Source organism: Cetorhinus maximus, chromosome 3 (assembly GCF_964194155.1).
Source record: "Cetorhinus maximus chromosome 3, sCetMax3.hap1.1, whole genome shotgun sequence".
In the NCBI taxonomy this organism is placed as follows: domain Eukaryota; kingdom Metazoa; phylum Chordata; class Chondrichthyes; order Lamniformes; family Cetorhinidae; genus Cetorhinus; species Cetorhinus maximus.
In genome coordinates, this window is record NC_135881.1 from 84,785,196 (window position 1) to 84,805,293 (window position 20,098).

At 44.2% G+C, this 20,098-nt stretch overlaps 1 protein-coding gene across 1 annotated transcript in view; it reads right to left on the reverse strand.

Annotated features, from left to right (window-relative positions):
- Positions 1 to 20,098, reverse strand: part of pkd1l1 (polycystin 1 like 1, transient receptor potential channel interacting) — a 249,457-nt gene that overhangs the window by 94,292 nt on the left and 135,067 nt on the right. The window contains exons 31-34 of the mRNA XM_078534059.1: positions 18,015 to 18,231; positions 11,674 to 11,847; positions 4,536 to 4,655; positions 3,360 to 3,435 (exon numbers count right to left, since the gene is read on the reverse strand). Coding sequence (XP_078390185.1) covers positions 3,360 to 3,435; positions 4,536 to 4,655; positions 11,674 to 11,847; positions 18,015 to 18,231 — 587 coding nt within the window. The remainder of the gene's footprint in view (positions 1 to 3,359; positions 3,436 to 4,535; positions 4,656 to 11,673; positions 11,848 to 18,014; positions 18,232 to 20,098) is intronic.

Sequence of the window (20,098 nt, forward strand, 5' to 3'; positions counted from 1 at the left end):
TGGCTCCAACAACACTCAAGCAGCCTGACACCATCCAGGACAAAGTAGCCCACTTTACTGGCACCCCATCCACCACCTTCAATATCCACTCCCTCCACCGCTAACACACAGTGGCAGCAGTGTATGCCATCTACAAGATGCACTGCAGCAACTCACCAAGGATCCTTCAACAGCACCTTCCAAACCTACAACCTCTACCACCTGGAAGAACAAGGGCAACAGATGCTTGGGAACACCACCACCTTCAGGTTCCCCTCCGAGCCACACGCCATTCTGACTTGGAAATATATCGGTGTTCCTTCACCGTTAATGGTGCAAAATCTTGGAACTCCCTCCCTAACAGCATTGTGGATGTACCTACATCACATGGACTGCAGCGATTCAAGAAAGCGGCTCACCACCACCTTCTCAAGGGCAATTAGGAATGGGCAATAAGTGTTGGCCTTGCCAACCACATCCACACCCTTTGAAAGAAGATAATAAAAAAAATTTCCAGAACCCGACTCATGTGATTTACGACTTTGTGCAAAAGATGTAAAGCTGGTGGAAGATCTTGGAGAGGTCAGTTACTATTTTGGAGAGCACAAAAGGTTTGAAGAAGTGCCACAGAAATTCAACCTTTCAATCACATATGTGGCTGACACCAAAAGAGTTGGAGATTGGGGCCTGTGGCCTTTGGAAGGGCCTATCATTTCAGCCCTCCTGAGGTAGGCATCCAGGTGGAAGGACGGAAAGTGTGCCAGATAAGGGGACGAGTGTGCATTGCACTAAAGAAGCTACGAAATGGGGATGGCAGCTTCGCATATTTGTACCATAGGTGCACATGAGCAGGAGCAATGTGCGGCCAGAGGGAGTGGTCAAGGCTAGGAGTCGCAGGCAGTACAGCGCGAACCAGGCAGGAGGAAGAGGACAACAACGAGGTTTTACCATGATGCAAAGGTATACCCAAAGGAGATCTTGTGGTGCAATGGTAGCATCCCTACCTCTGAAACTCTAGGTTCAAGTCCCAATCCAGGACTTGATGGCCAAGGAAGACGCATTCATTATGTGGCAAAACGGATTAAGTATCACTTGTAAATCCTTCCAACAAACACAACGGGAGGCGGCAAGAGCAGGAATGATTCCTGGTCAGCCATGTGACCACCCATAGCTCCAGGCTACAACATGCATGTAAAAGGTTATGTTGTCACAGCAACTCAGATTCCATATTTTGGGGGTGGGGGGGGGTGGGGTGTTGGTTGGCTGGATGGCCTGTGTGGATCAGATTGGTGCCAACAGTACGGGATTTGATCCCCATTCTGACTGGGGTGGATTTGGATTTGGCCCTGCCTCTATCTGACTGGGGTGGATTTGGTGTCTGCCTCCTTGCCCGATCCGCAGTGGAGATCGCAGTGCTGTGGGTTGGACCTGCCTTCGGGCAGAAAATACAAGAGAAAGAAGAAGCAGAGCATATACCGACTGTGTTGGTCATACCTGGAATATAATAGAAAACCAGTGCAGAAGATGGCTCAGATTAACCTGGGAATTGGTTATGGAGGTATGGGCCATGGTGCAACAAGATCTGGCACTACAGTTGGCAGGTCCGCATGCTCTGCCAGTGGCACTTAAGGTCACTGTGGCTCTAAATTTTTACATTGCTGGATCTTTCCATGGATAAGTTGCAACTTATAAACTTCCCAATGGATGCAGAAGCAGAGGACCAGGGGCTTCGCCAGATTAACAGACTTCTCTTAAGTAAAGAGGCTACGAACTGCACCGAAGTCATCATTAGGGCATCATGTCATCAACTGAACACTGTTATAAACAGGAAATTCTTCAATTCCCTGAATGTGCAGGTGATGTGCATCCACACCAAGGTGTTCCTGCACGTCGCTGCATGGTTCCCTGGAAACTGTCATGACTCTTTTGTACTGAGGAATTTGCAGTTGCTTCAGCTTTTTCAGACACCAACACAGGTCTGTGGCTGGCTTCTGGGGGACAAGAGGTACCCATTAAGGAGGGAGCTGATAATCCTATTTAGACAGCCATACATAGATCGCAAAAGGCACTAATACAATAGCCATGTGATGACCTGGACCACAACAGAGTGGCGATGGGCACCGAGAAGTTGTACTTTAAGTGCTTTGACCATTCTGGAAGAGTACTACAGGATTCTTCTGCAAGGGTCTCCAGAATAATTGTTGTGTGCTGCATGCTCCACAATACGGTGCAGTGTTGGGCCTACAACCAGAGGGGGAAGAAATCGGCCCTGTAGTTATGACATTTGAGGATGATGAGGAGGAGGAGACCCCTACCCTCGAGTGCAGTGCTGCACTGTTGGAGGTTCGTTTGGATAAGGCATTAAACTGTTACCCCACCTGCCCTCTTCGGTTGATGCAAAAATATCCCAAGGCACTAATTTCAAAGTGGAGCATGGAAGTTATCCCCAATGTCCTGACCAATAATCATCCATCAATCAACATCACAAGAAAGCAGATTATCTGGTCATCATTGCATTGTTGTTTGTGGGAGCTTGCTATGTGTAAATTGGCTGCCATGATTCCTACAAGAGTGACAATAATTTAAAAAGTACTTAATTGACTGTAGAGCACGTTGGGCATCGGGTGGTCATGAAAGTCACTATGTAAACTTTTTCTCTTCAAGTCATCGTTAACAACTGCTTTGCAGCCCACAGACCAACAGAAATACCATTCTCAGACAAAGAATCTACTGCAGCATGTGCCCAGCCTAAGTAGCAATATCAACACATGTTCAAAGACATGATCAGTCCATGTGAAATTAAACAAATTATTCTGGACAATGTGTGTTGCATTCCGATCATGTTTTTTTTTAACTTTCATTACTTGAACTTTGCGAGAACAGACTAACAGTTTGCAAAAGGAAAATGCTTGCTTAGTACCCCATATCAGACATGATTCCATTGGCATGCATCATTGACATGTTGGATTGGAAATGATTGCATCCAAACTGATGCAGCATGCCTGTTGAAACGTTATCAATTTCTGACATATTAACACTCACATCTAGTCTGGGAATGCAATGGAGTTGAGGTGGGGGAAGAAAATGGTGAACTGATCAGAATGAGGTCAAGGGAGAACTGTCAATGCCCATAATCGTTTTGTGGAGTCTATATGAGTATGGCTGCTTGTCCAGACACCACAAAATATAAAAATGATTAACGTTTTTGGGCCTTTATTGCACTCCTATATTGCCTCAAATGTCCCTTTGAGGAGATTGAATTTAGAACCCCCCTTATATTCACAACTGATAAAGTCTTCTCACAGTTTTCTTTTTGCTTATAGGAAAATTCAACTTCTTGGCTGATGATTATAACTACATTAAAACTGATTCCAAATTACCTTCAACAGAATATACATTGGATTCTCTTGTAGTCACATATCGTTCTTCAACAGAAGCTTCCCTCAGCAATTTTACCTAATGTGAATAAAATATACAAAATGGGAAATCATACATGTGCCGGGAGTTATGGCTATTTTGCAGTGCTTTTACCAGTGCAATTTGCCTGAAATCTCTGAACCCAGCATAGAAGACTGAAGAGTATTAAGTACATGTTACATCAAGCCTAAGGATATAGAGATTCTGCAATCTTTAAAGCTGATTTTTAAAAAAAGCCAGCTCCATCCCAGGCCTCCCTCCCCGTCCCCTGCCACATCCTACAAAACTGACCACAACCCCAGAGGAAAGTAATGAACAAGGCAAATTTCTGCTCATTCCATCTGTTTGCGACTGTTTGAGGAGGCTCTTCAAATTAAAGTTTTTTTCTTAGGCATGTTAGAAAAGATTTTACATGTTACAAAATATTTAATTTACTAAATGATTCAAAATTGTTTTTAAAGTTATTTTAGGTGATTTAACATCAGGATACTCAAGTAAACACTCATTAAAAGTGTTCTTTTGTGATAATCTCATTTTCAGCTATATTAATACCACACTTAAGAGTTGCCACTCCTAAATACAGTAAAATCTTTATTCTCTAGCATGCACGCGATATGGCTGATGCCAGTTAACCAAAATGCCAGTTAACCTAGAGTTCCATTGTCCAATGGAATACAACACAAATGAACGAATATACAAGTGCTCAGGAAGTGAAGAACAGTATTCTTTTTACTTCTAATCCACAACAGTACATTAAAACATAAATTAAAGTATAAAATAATACAGTATACAGGAGTATACTTCATAATCGCTTCTGGTTGGTAAAGTGATGATTGGAGAAAATTCTGGTTAGTAGAGAATTCCGGTTGGTACAGTGCCGAATAACACAAAATTTACTATGCATCAAATATTTTTTAATGCAAGGGAGCCTGATTTTGCTGCTTCATGAGGATTTTACATTTGTGATTATGTGAATGAGTTTTAGTAAAAATTTGAATCATAAATTCATTTCTAAAAATCAGCGCAACTGCAAGCTTAACTCAACCCCATTATCATGAAGTGTTAACTGACCTTGTTGTAATGTATTTTAATACATGAAAAGCACTAATTAAAAAGGATGTTGCAATGTATGATCTCACCTTGCTAAATCTGAATAATAATGACACCAACAGTATAATTGGCAGAACTACCACGGTCGTAATCAAGCCAGTAACTAGGGAGGCCGTGGAGACGTCAATGAGACCTAGTTCAGCTGTATACTAGAAAAAAAGAAAAAAAGATCAGTAAGAAATATGATTCAGGAAAAATGAAGCAATCTTTGATAAAATTTAAGAGATGAGTCATGGAAAAGCTGGGCCGATAAAGGATTCACCATTCATTACTTCTTAAAAAAAAAAGCTTGTGCATTTGTGCAACATTTGTGGTGGTTGAAGTAATTTGGTACACTTAAGCCTTCAATACCTGATTACTGACAGCTGCTCTTTATTTTCTGATGTGGTTACAGAATAATGTTCTCCAGATTTTTGAAGGCTTTAGGCTTGTGACACGGATGACCAAATTTATGTGCACATTAATACACTTCATGTAGAGGATGAAGTATAAAATGAGAACTTTGCATCTGTCTTTACAAAGGAAGCAGATAATGTAAACAATATGCTAAAAGAGTAACAGAGGTCTATAGCACAGAAAAAGGCCCTTCGGCCCATCGAGTCTGCACCAGTCAAACAAGTACCTAACTATTCTAATCCCATTTTCCAGCACTAGGCACATAGCCTTGTATGCCATGGCATCACAAGTGCACATCCAAATACTTTTTAAATGTTATGAAGGTTTCTGCTTCTACCACCCTTTCAGTCAGTGAGTTCCAGATTTCTACCACCCTCTGGGTGAAAAAATTCTTCCTCACATCCCCTCTAAACCTCCAGCCCCTTACCTTAAATCTCTGCCCCCTGGTTATTGAATCCACTACCAAAGGGAAAAGTTTCTTCCTGTCTACCCTATCTATGCCCCTCATAATTTCATACACCTCAATTATGTTCCCCCTCAATCTCCTCTGCTCCAGGGAAAATAACCCCAGTCTATCCAATTTCTCCTCATAACTAAAACTCCCCAGCCCAGGCAACATCCTGGTAAATCTCCTCTGTACTCTCTCTAGTGCAATCACATCTTTTCTATAATGTGGATTCCAGAACTGCACACAATACTCTCGCTGTGGCCTAACCAGCGTCTTACACAGTTCCAGCATAACTGCTCTGCTCTTGTATTCTATACCTCGGCTAATAAAGGCAAGTATCCCAGATGCTTTCTTAACCACCTTATCTACCTGTCCCGCTACCTTAAGGGACTGGTGGACATGCACACCAAGGTCCCTCTGATCCTCGATACTTCCCAGGGACCTGCCATTCATCGTGTATTCCCATGCCTTGTTTGTCCTGCCCATGTGCATCACCTCACACTTATCCGAATTAAATTCCATTTGCCACTGATCAGCCCGTCTATATCCTCCTGTAATCTAAAGCTATCCTCTTCACTATTTACCAACCCACCAATTTTCGTATCATCCACAAACTTACTGATCAACCCTCCTACATTCAAGTCTAAATCGTTTATATATACCACAAACAGCAAGGGACCCAACAATGATCCCTGTGGAACCCCACTGGACACAGGCATCCTGTCACAAAAACACCCCTGGACCATCACCCTCTGCTTCCTGCCACTCAGCCAATTCTGGATCCAATTTGCCAAATTGCCTTGGATCCCATGGGCTCTTACTCTCGTTATCAGTCTCCCATGCAGGACCTTATCAAAAGCCTTTTGAAAAACCAGAAGTCCAAGTAGACTATGTCAAATGCATTTCCCTCATCTACACACCGGCCACCTCTTCGAAAAATTCAATCAAATTGGTCAGACATGACCTCCCCTTAACAAAACCTTGCTGACTGTCCTTGATTAATCCCTGCCTCTCCAAATGTAGATTAATTCTGTCCCTCAGAATTGCTTCCAATAGTTTCATCACCAGAGGTTAGACTGACTGGCCTGTAGTTCCCTGGTTTGTCCCTTCCTCCCTTCTTGAATAACGGTACCACATTTGGCTGTCCTCCAGTCCTCTGGCACCTCTCCTGTGGCCAGAGAGATATTGAAAATTATTGCCCCTGCTATTTCCTCCCTTGCCTCACTCAACAGCTTGGGATACATTTCATCCGGGCCTGGAGTCTCATCTACTTTTAAGCCTGCCTGACCACTTAGAACCTTCTCCCTTTCTATGCTAATTTCTTTAATTATATCACAGTCCTTCTGCCTGATTTCCATACCCACGTCGTCCCTCTCACTTGTGAACACCGACACAAAGTATTCATTTAGAACTCTACCTATGTCTTCCGGCTCCACACACAAATTACCACTATGGTCCTTAATAGGCCATATTCTTTCCCTAGTTATCCTCTTACTCTTAATGTGCTTTTAAAATAACTTTGGATTTTCCTTTATTTTATCTGCCAATGTTTTCTCATGCCCCCTTATTGCCCTCCTAATTTCCTTTTTAAGTTCTCCCCTATACATTCTATACTCCTCTAGGGCTTCCGCTGTTTTGAGCCCTTGGTATCTGCCATAAGCCTCCCTTTTTCTCTTTATCCAATACTGTATATCCCTCGACATCCAGGGTTCCCTGGATTTGTTGGTCCCACCCTTTGTCTTTACTGGAATATGTTGGCCCTGTACTCTCCCTATTTCCTTCTTGAATGAGTCCCACTGCTCTGACACAGATTTACCTAAAAGTAGCTGCTCCCAGTCCACTCTGACCAAATCATATCTGATCTTATTAAAATCCTTTCCCCAATTGGCCTTCCCCCCATTTAGAACTCTGATTCCCGGCCCATCCTTGTCCTTTTCCATAACAACTTTGAAGCTAACGGAGTTATGATCACTATCTGCAAAATGCTCTCCCACTGATACCTCTACAACTTGCCCAGCTTCATTCCCTAAAATTAAGTCCAGGACTGCCCCCTGTCTTGTAGGACCTTCTACGTACTGGTTAAAAACCTCTCGTGGGTGCATTTTAAGAATTCCGCTCCCTCTAAACCTATCACACTATGACTAACCCAGTTAATGTTGGGGGTAGTTGAAATCCCCCACTATTACTACTCTATTATTTTTACACTTCTCTGAAATTTGCCGACATATCTGCTCTTCTATTTCTCTCTGACTGTTTGGGGGCCTATAGTACACTCCCAGCAATGTGATTGCTCCTTTTTTGTTTTTCAGTTCTACCCATATGGCTTCATTTGAGGAGCCTTCTAAGATGTCATCCCTCCATACTGCTGTAAATGATTCCTTGATCATTGTTGCGATACCCCCTCCTCTTATACCTCCTTCCCTGTCTCGCCTGAAGACCCTATATCCTGGAACCTTGAGCTGCCAATCCTGCCCCTCTCTAAAAGGAGAGGGGAGTCATAGATAGGATGGTAAAAGGAGAGGGGAGTCATAGATAGGATGGTAATAGATAGAGAAGGCATACTGAAAAGACTAGCATTACCTAGTCCGATGGAATGTAGCCTACGTTGTTGAAAGAAGCAAAGTTAGAAACATTGGTAAAAATCTTTCAATCTTCATTGGACACAGAAGTAGTATTGGAGGACTGCAGGGTTGCTAACATTATAACAAGAAAAATTAAAGTGATAAATCAGAGAACGATAGGCCTGTCAGCCTAACATGTATGCACTGCAGCAATTTTTTCCTCAGTGTTGCAGGAATTATGATTTTTTTCTCCCTTGAAAAGTATTCCTTCTGATACAAGAAGTTCCTCACGAAAGTTCCAGTACTCTTATACAGCAAAAGGGGCTCCGCTCCGATCTGTGGGCCAGCCAGTTTGCACAATCTGCTGCAGTTTTCTCAGGGTGGCATCATTCTTGGTCGATTCCTTGAACTCATCCATTTTGGTTACAACCACAGGTAAGTTCTTTGTCAGCATGTGAACCTGTGCTTCTGTTTCTTTATCCTCTTCCTCCGTGATAGGTAGGTATACACGTGACAGAGTGTCTGCGGTGTACATTTCCCTGCCCGGTTTGAATTTAACTCTGATCTGGTACTTCTGCAAACACATTGGTAATCTTTGGATTCTTGGTAGTGCACAGTTCAAGGGCTTTTTAAGTGTAGCTTCCAAAGGCTTATGATCAGACTCTACCTCTACGTCCTTGCCATAGGCAAACTGGTGAAAGCGTTCTAGGCCAAACACAATTGATAGCATTTTGTTCTCTATTTGGGCATTCCGCTGCTGTGTTTCAGTCATTGCCTTTGAAATGTATGCCACTGGTGCCTCATTTTGCAAGAGGACAGCTGCCAGGCCAGTCTTTGAAGCATCCACTGAGGTCTTGACCGGTTGACTGACATCGTAATACTTTAACACTGGTGCCTGGGTCGGTGTTCTCTTCAGATTGGTCAAAGCTTCCTGATGACTTTGTTCCCAGTTCTATTCCACATCATTTGTAGAAGTTCTCTGAGAGGTGCTGTCAGATCTGACATGTTTGGAATGAATTTCCCAAGATAGGTCAACATTCCCAAAAACCTCTCCAAGTCGTTCTTACATTCTAGGGGTGGCATGTTCATGACTGCTTCAATTTTACTCAGGTCCAGCTTCAGTCCCTCACTTGTTAGCACATGTCCCACGTGCTTGATTTCATGAAGACCTATTTTGTACTTTTCCTTCTTCAACTTGAGGTTCCTTTCTCTAGCTCTGGCCAGCACCTGCCTCAATCTGTGGTCATGTTCTTCTCGTGAGGCTCCCCAGACCAACATATCGTCAATACAGGTTTCCATGCTGTCTAACCCTCCAAACAGCTGCTTCACTGTTCTGTGGAATACCACCGGAGCTGAATTAATACCAAAAGGTAAGCGTAAAAACCTGTTTCGCCTGTACGGTGTGTTGAAGGTACAGAAATAGGAGCTGTGTTCACCCAGCTTGACCTGCCAGAAGCCTGAATTCGCATCCAAGACTGAATAGTATTTAGTATCAGCTAGCTTACACATGGTCTCTTCTACTATGGGCAAATGGTAATGCTGTCTTTGTACTGCCTGATTTAGGTCTCTGGGATCCAGACAGACTCGCAGATTCCCATCTGATTTTTCTAAAATTACAACTGGATTAACCCACTTTGTCAGTTCTTCAATTTTCTTGATGATGTGAAGTTTCTCCATTCTGTCCAACTCTGTTTTCTGTCGATCTCTCCGCATTACTGGTGTTTTTCTGGGCGGGTGTATTTTGGGTGTCACAGTTTCATCAATCTTGATGGTGTGTTCTCCTTTTAGGCAGCCAATCCCCTGGGACACACCTTTACACTCACTCAGGATGTCATCAGTGGTGACAGTCATTATTCTCCTGATCAGCTTCAGATTTTCACAAGCTTTGATTCCAAGAATGGGTTTTGCATCAGTTTTCACCACAATGAATGGAAGTGCTTGAGACTGTTTTTTGTTGTTCACTGTAAGCGTGCACTTGCCTTCTACTGCAATTTTACACCTGTTTAAATCGACAGCTTCACTTTTGTTTTAGTTAGCTGTTTTTCTTTGCTTGTCTTGCGATGGCTTATGGGAATGACATTTGCTTGTGCACATGTGTCAAGCTTGAAATTCACCATCATGTTGGCAATTTTTAAATCAACCTTCCATTCATATTCTTTGGAATTTGTTGTTGCTGCACAAATGAAAAGTTCAGTTTCAGTGTCTGAGTCAATCGTGTGCACTTTCGTCGATTTACACATCTTAGCGAAGTGATTTAGTTTATCACAGTTCTTGCACTGCTTTCCATAGGCTGGATATCTACGTGATAAATGCTCTGTTCTACATCAGCTGCATTTAAATGTTTTAATAGCAGTTTTTGTTCTTTTTACGCACAGACTGTCTATTTGTTCTTTCCTGGGGCTGTTTCTGTTTAACTGTATCTAACTGTTTGACTGTGTGCGGCTTATCATCTTCTGTCCTCTGTTTAACCTGGCATTTTGTTGTCTCTGCCACTCTGCAGATATTTATTGCTTTCTCCAGTGTAAGATCAACTTCTCTCAAAAGCCGTTCACTCAGAGATTCATTTGCAATTCCACAAATTATTCTATCTCGGATGAGTGATTCGTCAAGCTCTCCAAATTCACATGATTTAGCTCATTTTCTCAGCTCAGTTATGTACTGACCAATGTTGTCACTGTCTTGCCTGCACGTAAAAAATCTGTATCTTTCATATGTGATGTTTTTCTTAGGGCTGCAATAGGCTTCGAATTTTTTCATTATTTCTTTCGAGTCATTTTGTTTCTCATCACTTTCAAGTGTGAATGTGTTAAAGACTTCTCGGGCTGCGTTTCCTGTTATGTGAAGAAAGATGGAAGACTGGTTCCTGAGGGTCTTTTTTATCACTGCCAGTCACTGTGAGGTACAGCTCGAATCACTGCCGGAACCTCCTCCAGTTTTCGGTGCAATTTCCCTCCAAACTGAGCTCTGTCGGTGGTTTCAGAACCTCCATTGTTGTGTTTAGTTTACTTCTGACACCATGGCCTGAATTTTTCAGGCGACGGGTGGGCTCGGCGGGAGCGGGGGCGATCGCATAGCTGATCGCTGCCCGCGATTGGCTCTGGGCTGCCATTTTACACAGGCGGACCAATTAAGGCCCGCCAAGCATAATGCACAAGCCGTAGTGCTCAATGCTACCTGTGTGGGCAGGGGGGGGGGGGGGAGAGAGAGAGAGAGAGAGAGAGAGAGAGAGAAGGGAAAGTCGGGGTCAGCGCTCTTTTGCGTGGAGCTGCCTCAGGGAGATTGAATCGATGTTGAAATAATTAAATAAATGGTTTTAAAAATTTATTTAAATGTGTCCCCTCATGTGACTGTGTCACATGAGATGGGACATGTTTTTATATTTAGGTAAAAAATTTTATTTATATAATAAAAGCTTTAGGAAACCTCATCCCGCTCAACCTTCAACCCCCCGGGTCAGGTGACCCCCCCTATCCAGCACAGAGTACCATATAGTATCTAATACTGTAGTCCACGACCACAGTCAACTATTATCATGACAATCAACATCTGGAAAACAAAAGCAGATTAATACTTTGGGGGTAGACTCTTCATTAGATGGAGGAAAAATCAGTATTTAACAAAGTACTTAACTCAAGATTCAGAAATTCAAAAATGCCCAAAAGTATGGCCACCATCACAATATTTACTGAGGAACTCCATCAGCACAAAGTATGTGTATCTTTGGGAATAAGATGGGTTTTAACGTTATGTAAAAATTTTTACCTCCTCATCCTTCAGGTTCGTCAGCACGGCATTCAGACACATGTAACCCAACAGGAGGCAAAGACAGACACTGAGACGCTGAGTATGAGTAAAAGAACTATAGGATGGGCAGCTGTACACTGAACCCCAGAGGTGAAAGTCTTCCAAGTACTCAGTTAGTTTGCTATATAGAAGCTGTTGAAAAACAAAGTGCTTAATTAAATCAAAACATCAAATGTTTTAATAAAACACGTTTTGTAAAGGAAGGCATACAAAAGCAGTTAATGCTGGAAATACTCAGCAGGTCAGGCAGCATCTGTGGAGAAAGAAACAGAGTTTATGTTTCAAGTCAATGACCTTGCATCAGAACCGGAAAGAGTTAAAGATGTAACAGATTTTAAGCAAATATAGAGGTAGGGAAAAGGTGGAAGGAAGAATTGACAATAAGGTGGAAAGCAGGCGAGATTATATGACAAAAGGGTGTAGTAATGGTATTTTTCCCTGCCTCTGTACTTGCTTAAAACCTGTTACATTTCTCGTGGCAGCCTTCCAATTTATAAGTCGATGGTTTGCACTGTGGCGGTCAACCCTGTGTTAAGCATTGCCTGGTGTGGCTCAGGAGTCACACTCTGGCATGGCAATTCCTTCAGTTATTGCTGCAGCACACTGAGGTGGTAAAGATTTGCTGACCTCTGTTTACTCTGGGCCCTCTTCTTGGGCAGCTGAGCTTTTCATTTCCACTCACCTCTTCCAATGCCTTTCCAAAAAGTCAGACTTGAGAGGTCACAGCCGTCAATGACTCACTCCTAGTGGTTAATGTCAATGTCTGCCATCTTCATATCTTGCTTGCAGGTATCCTTGTAGCAGAAGTGTGGACACCCAGGAAGTCATGACCCAGTGGCCAGGGTCCACTGTACAGAAGGTCTTTGGCTATATGGCCATCATCTATCCAATGAACAAGGCCAAGCTAGCGCTGATGTCATTGGCTTCGCAATGAGTGAATGCTGATTGAGTGAGCACTCTCCACGACCTCGGAGTTAGTGACCTCGTCCTGCCAAGATGCTGAAGATATGTCTGAGACAGCAAAGGTGAAACTGTTCAGCCTATTCTCCTGCCAAGCATATGTCATCTAGGTCTCACCACTGTAGAGAAATGCACTGAGGATGCAGGCTTGGCAGACTTGCAGTTTGGTGTTCTGTCAAGTTGCTGTTGTTCCACACTCTCTTACTCAGTTTGGACTTAATAGCTGCAGCCTTTACAGAGCAAGTGTTGATTTCAGCATCAAGTAACAGATTGCTGGTGATTGTTGAGCCCAGATATGTGAAGCTATCAACAGCCTCCAGTGTCACAATGTCAATGTTGAAAAATTGCAGCATGGCAACATCCTGGACCATGCCATTTGTCTTCTGATGCTGATGGTCAAACCAAACTCTTTACATGTGTGGGATAATCTGTCCATTCGTCGCTCAAGGTGGTCCTCTGTATGAAATGTCAGTGCAGCATCATCGGTACAGAGCAAGTCTCTGACAAGGACTTGGCGCATCTTTGTCTTGGATCTGAGGCGAGCAAGGATTAACAGACTTCTGTTGGTTCTGTTCTGTTAAGTTTTTTTTTATTCATTTATGGGATGTGGGCATCGCTGGTTCGGCTAGGATTTGGTCTTGGTCTACTGTATTCACTGCAGCAACTCACCAAGCTTCCTTAGCCAGCACCTTCCATTATTGCTCATCTCTAATTGCCCTTGAGAAGGTGGTGGTGAGCTGCCTCCTTGAACTGCTGCAGTCCATGTGGTGTAAGTATACCCACAGTGCTGTTAGGGAGGGAGTTCCAGGATTTTGACCCAGCGACAGTGAAGGAACGGCGATATATTTCCAAGTCAGGATGGTGAGTGGCTTGGAGGGGAACTTCCAGGTGTTGGTGTCTGCTGCCCTGGTCCTTCTAGCTGGTAGTGGTCATGGGTTTGGAAGGTGCTGGCTAAGGAAGCTTGGTGAGTTGCTGCAGTGAATATAGTAGACTAAGTTGAAGGAGGTGCAAGTGAAGTGCCTGAAAGGAGTGTGTGGAGCCTTGGATGGTGAGGAGGGAGGGAGTAAAGGGGCAGGTGTTGCATCTCCCGTGGTTGCATGGGAAGGTGTTGTGGGAAGAGGATGAGGAATTAGGGATGATGGAGGAGTGGACCAGGGTGTCACAGAGGGAATTGTCCCTACGGAATGCTGACCCGGGGGGGTGGGGGGATGTGTTTGGTAGTGGCATCATGCTAGAGTTGGCGGAAATGGCAGAGAATGATCCTTTGAATGCAGAGACTGGTGGAGTGAAAAGTGAGGACAAGGGGGACCCTATCATGGTTCTGGGAGGGAGAGGAAGGTGTGAGGTCAGTGGTGCGGGAATTGGGTTAGAATTGGGCCGTCAACAACAGTGGGAGGGGAACCCTCGGTTAAGGAAGAGGTGTCAGAAGCACCATTCTGGAAGGTGGCATCACCACAACAGATGCATTGGAGGTGGAGGAACTGAGGGAATGAGATAGAGTCCTTACAGGAAGCAGGGTGTGAGGAGCTGTAGTCGAGGTAGCTATGGGAGTTGGTGGGCTTGTAATGAATATTGGTAGACAGCCTATCACCAGAAATAGAGACAGAGATGTCAAGGAAGGGAAGGGAAGTGTTAGAGATGGACCATGTGAAGGTGAGAGAGGGGTAGAAATTGGAGACAAAAATCAATACATTTTTCCAGGTCCAGAGGAGAACATAAAGCGGCACCAATACAGTCACTGATGTACCGAAAGAAGCAGCTGAAGATGGTCGGCCCTAGGACACTATCCTGAGGAATTCCTGCAGTGATGTCCTGGAGCTGAGATGACTGACCTCCAACAACCACAACCATCTTCCTTTGTGCTAGGTATTACTCCAACCAGCGGAGAGTCTCCCTCTGATTCCCATTGACTCCAGTTTTGCTAGGGTTCCTTGATGCCACACTTGGTCAAATGCTGCCTTGATGTCAAGGGCAGTTACTCTCACCTCACCTCGGGAGTTCAGCTCTTTTGTCCATGTTTGAACCAAGGCTGTAATGAGGTCAAGAGCTGAGTGACCCTGGTGGAACCCAAACTATGAGCAGGTTTATTGCTAAGCAAGTGCCGCTTGATAGCACTGTTGATGACCCCTTCCATCGCTTTACTAATGATCATGAGTAGACTGGTGGCGGCGGTAATTGGCCGGGTGGGATTTGCCCTGCTTTTTGTGTACAGGACATACCTGGGCAATTTTCCACAATGACAGGTAGATGCTAGTGTTGTAGCTGTACTGGAACAACTTGGCTAGGGGCATGGCAAGTTTTGAAGCATAAGTCCTCAGTACTATTGCCAGAATATTGTCAGGGCCCATAGACATTGCAGTATCCAGTGCCTTCAAGCATTTCTTGATATCACTTGGAGTGAATTGAATTGGCTGAAGACTGGCATCTGTGATGCTGGGGACCTCTGGAGGAGGCCGAGATGAATCAGCCACTTGGGACTTCAAGGTGTAGATTGTTGCAAATGCTTCAGCCTTATCTTTTGCACTGATGTGCTGGGCTCCTCCATCACTGAGTTGTTTAATTGTCCACTACCATTCATGACTGGATGTGGTAGGACTGCAGAGCTTAGATCTGATCCGTTAGTTGTCCAATCGCTTATCCCTGTCTATCACTTGCTGCTTATGATATTTGGCATGCAAGTAGTCCTGTGTTGTAGCTTCATCAGGGTGGCTGCTCATTTTTAGGTATGCCTGGTGCTGCTCCTGGCATGCCTTCTTGCACTCTTCATTGAATCAGGGTTGATCCACTGGCTTGATGGTAATGGTTGAGTGTGGGATACGCCAGGCCATGAGGTTACAGATTGTGATTGAGTACAATTCTGCTGCTGCTAATGGCCCACAGCACCTCATGGATGCCCAGTCACTAGATCTGTTCAAAATCTATCCCATTTAGCACAGTGGTAGTGCCACACAACATGTTGGAGGGTATCCTCAATGTGAAGACGGGACTTTGTCTCCACAAGGATTGTGCAGTAGTCACTCCTGCCCAGGGATGCTGATGGCAGTGTCTGGGACATAGTCTGTATGGTATGATTTTGTGAGTATAATTGTGTCAGGCTGTTGTGTAGTCTGTGAGACAGGTTTCCCAATTTAGGCACAAGCCCCCAGATGTTAGTAAGGAGGACTTTGCAGTGTTGACAGGACTGTGTTTGCCATGATCATTTTGAGTGCCTTGGTTGATGCTAGGTGGTCTGTCTGGTTCCATTCCTTTTAGACTTTTTAGTGGATTGATACAACTGAGTGGCTTGCTAGGGCAATTAAGAGTCAACTATATCCCCTGCTCTACCAGGTAAGGATGGCAGATTTCCTTCCCTAAAGGACATTAGTGAACCAGATGGGGTTTTACAACAATTGACATGGTCATCCTTAGACTTTTAAGGCAAGACTTTTATTGAAATTAAATTTCTGGCATGGTAGGATTCGAACCCAGGGTCTCTGGATTACTAGTCCAGCGACATTACCACTACACCACCGCCGCTTCCCCATGTTGATAGCCCAAAGGCATTTGTTTTATTATTCATTCATGGGATGTGGGCGTCGCTGGCTATTTATTGCCCATCCCTAATGGCCCTTGTTTAGAGGGCATTTAAGAGTCAACCACATTGCTGTGGGTCTGGAGTCACAAGTAGGCCAGACCAGTGGCGTGATTCGAACCTGGGTTCCCAGAGCATTACCCTGGGTCTCTAGGTTACTAGTCTAGGGACAATACCACTACACCATTGCCTCCCCTATAACAGCAGTAAAGAGAAGAATATATCAAAGACTGCCACTGCCAGAACACAACCCTATTGAGAAAGGGTTCAGATGTTGCTTCATTATAGCTGACCTTACCCATCATGTGGTCATGGAAAGAGGAGATCATATTAAGCAGCTTCAGCGGGCAGCCAATTTACATCTCTGACTTCTGCCAGTTCTAACAGAACGTCATCAAACTCAAACTTTAACTTTATTTCTCTCATCACTGATGCTGGCAGACCTGTGGAGAATTCATAGCCTTTTCTGTTTTTATTTCAGATTTCTAGCATCTGCAATATTTTGCTTAAAATGGAACAGAATGCCTTGACACTTTTGCTGAAGTCTGTTTTATTTTTAAATATTCCAAGTTCTTTAAAAACCAGGGGTTGCATTTGTAGGTTCAATGGGGGCCAGCATGGACATGGATTGGTACGGAATTTCACACTGCTGGCCGGTGTGCCAGTTCCCCAGCTGCATCCTGCTCACAGGCCATTTCCCCAGAGGCAGAATGGAGGAACAGCAGTTCTGCCCACCTGCAAGCCGCGGGCAGCTGACTCAACTAACAAAAGGCTTATTAAAGCTTATTGTTGGAGGCCAACTGGGATTTTCCAGTTGTTCTGTCCTCTGTCCCTGGAGGTGTTAGGGAACAGTACAGTTGCCCAGAGTCAACCTCCTGGCAGCAGTCAGAGGTTTGCACTCCAGGCAGGCTTCGGGGCCCTTACGGCCTGTCAGGTTTCAGCCGCAGCAGCAAGCTGCCCTCTGAAGAGGCTCCTCCCCTCACAACAGTGGCTTGGCTGCTTGGTCTAGTTTTTTAACTTCAAATCTGAAAATGTTGAAGAGAGCGTGCCTCTGTCTTGCGGTGCCCTCTCCCTCACTTATCTTGAATGGCATCCTGTTGCTGCTTTTGAGCTGGAGGGCCTCCTATTCACTCTCCAGCTTTGGGAGCCCACCCGCCATTCTCAATTGGCCAGTGAGCCCGCCCTCTGAGTCCTAAATGCCCAATTCAGGGAAAATCACAGATGAAAGGCTGTTCTTCACACAATGCGAGTTTCTGACTGCCCTTTGAGCCTGCATGGCTGAGTCCTGAAGCCTGCAGGGAAAGTACTGCCCTAAAGGTCAAAAGTACTAGTTTAAGAATGTTTATGAAAAAAACAAACGTGAAGTAGGATTAATTCAATTTTTTTAAACATGTAAATGTATTATTTTAAACAACTACAAAATTTTAAAAAATGATATTTTATTATTTATAACTTTAGCACTACATTAGCAATTTTACGAAGGTGTCAGCCGTACTTTCACCTTTGAGTCAAGTGTCACGTCAGAGACTTAAGCATGGAATCCAGGCTGACATTTAAGTGAATTGCAGATCAGGTTCAATAAGCAGGCAGAAGACCTCCCCTGTGCCATTTCCAATGGTATACCAGCCTACCAAGAATCCTGGTGCTTCCATGCCTGACAGATCTGGTCACTATACATGCATTAGTACCCAAACCAAATATCAAATACTGATACCTATGATGGTCTACATTTTAGTAATAAGTTATATCCAGAAAAATAATACATTACTTTCTTAAATCCAGGCCCTTGGGTGAGCGAGATCAGTTCTCGTTCTACTTTTCCATCTCCTTCATCCGCTGCAAGCCAGCATTCAGCAGGAAAGAACCAGCTTGTGCCATTTAGCAGATCCCTGACAATTACTGAGGTAACATACCAGCTGGGAGAATGACCACCATTATTATGCCAAAGATGAACCTTCCAAATGGAACCAAGACTCTCTGGAACGCTAGAAGAAAAGAATACATACTCATTAGCACACAGGGAGTCAAGACCAAGTGTAGTGTAGTCTTCATGTGAAGTGGGGTTAGAAGATGAGGGATAATTGGATCAGGATTTATAGACGGTGTTTAGTTACCATTATAGACGTTATTTAGTTACCATTATAAAGTCACATATTCTCTTGTTTTCACGTAATACTTTTATTTTAGTCTATATAGCAGAACGTTTTATTTAGTTTATCCCCTTATGCTCCCTCCTTAACGAATTTCAAGCTTGGCATGATGTTGAGCTCTGCCGCCTTCGCCACTGTGCTCACTTCTTTGGCCAAGAGTCCTATCAGCCGACCCTTTCACCTGCATCCAATATTCTCCCTCCACTTGGACCCCTCCCTCTGGCCTCTTAACCGCTCTTTACATTGAGAACTGCTGGCGTGACATCAGCCATCTCAATTTCTCTGCTTCCCTCACTCACTCTAACTCCATTAGCTCAGTTCGAACCCTGACATTGTTATCAAACTTGCTGACAAGGGAAGGAGCGCTGTTATTGTCTGACCTCTATCTATCTGACCTCTACTTGCAGGGCTGAATACCAACTCTCCAACATTTACTCCTACTTCCCCCTGGACCACGATCTCACTACCAAACATCAAGCCATGTTTCCAGGGCTGTCACTGACCTAATCTCCTCTGGAGATCTTCCCTCCACACTTTATAGTGATAATGTCACCGGACTAGCAATCCAGAGGCCCAAGCTAATGCTCTAGGGACACGGGTTCAAATCCCACAATGGCAGCTGGTGGAATGTAAATTCAATTAATAAATTTGGAATATAAAGCTAGTCTCAGTAATGGTGAACATAACAACTATCATCAATTGTTGTGAAAACTTATCTGGTTCACTAATGCTCATTAGAGAAGGAAATCTGCCATTGTTACCCAGTCTGGCCTACATATGTGACTCCAGACCCACAGCAATGTGGCTGACTCTTAATTGCCTCTGAAATAGCCTAGCAAGGCACTCGTTTCAATGCTGGCCTTGCCAGAGATGCCCAAATCCCATGAAAGAATAAAAAAAGTCCCCGAACCTCAAACAACCCGCTTCTACCTCCTTCTCAAAATCCACATACCTAACTGTCCTGGGAGACCTATTGTTTCAGCCTGTTCCTATCCCACTGAATTTACTTTTTCTCCCTTCGTCTAATTATCCATGACTCTTCTGATGCCCTACGTCATTTCAACAATTTCCAGTTTCCTGGTCCAAACTGTCTCCTCTTTACCATGGACATCCAATCTCTCTACACCTCCATCCCCACACTAGGATGGTCTGAGGGATCACCGCTTCTTCCTTGAACGGAAGCCCAACCAGTCCCCATTCACCACCACCCTCCTCCAACTGGTTGAACTTGTTCTCACTCTGAGCAACTTCTCCTTTAACTCATCTCATTGTCTCCAAAAGGTTTTGCCACAGGTATCTGCATAGGTCCAAGCTCTGCCTTCCTCTTTGCAGGATATCATGTTCCAGTCCAACTCGAGCCACCTCCCTCAACCCTTTTTCTGGCACACTGATGACTGTTTTGACGCTGTTTCCTGCTCTTGCCTGGAACTCGAAATTTTAATCAACTTTGCTTCCAATTTCCACCCTTCTCTCACCTTCATATGGCTCAGCTCTGGCTCTTCCCTTCCCTTCCTTGACTTCCCTGTCTCTGTTTCCGGGAATAGACTATCGACTAATATTCATTGTAATCCCTCTGACTCCCACAGCTGTCTCGACTACACTTCCTCACACCCTGTTTCCTGCAAGGACTCTGCTCCATTCTCCCAGTTTCTCCATCTCAGTCGCACCTGTTCTGACAATGCAACCCTCCACAACAGTGCTT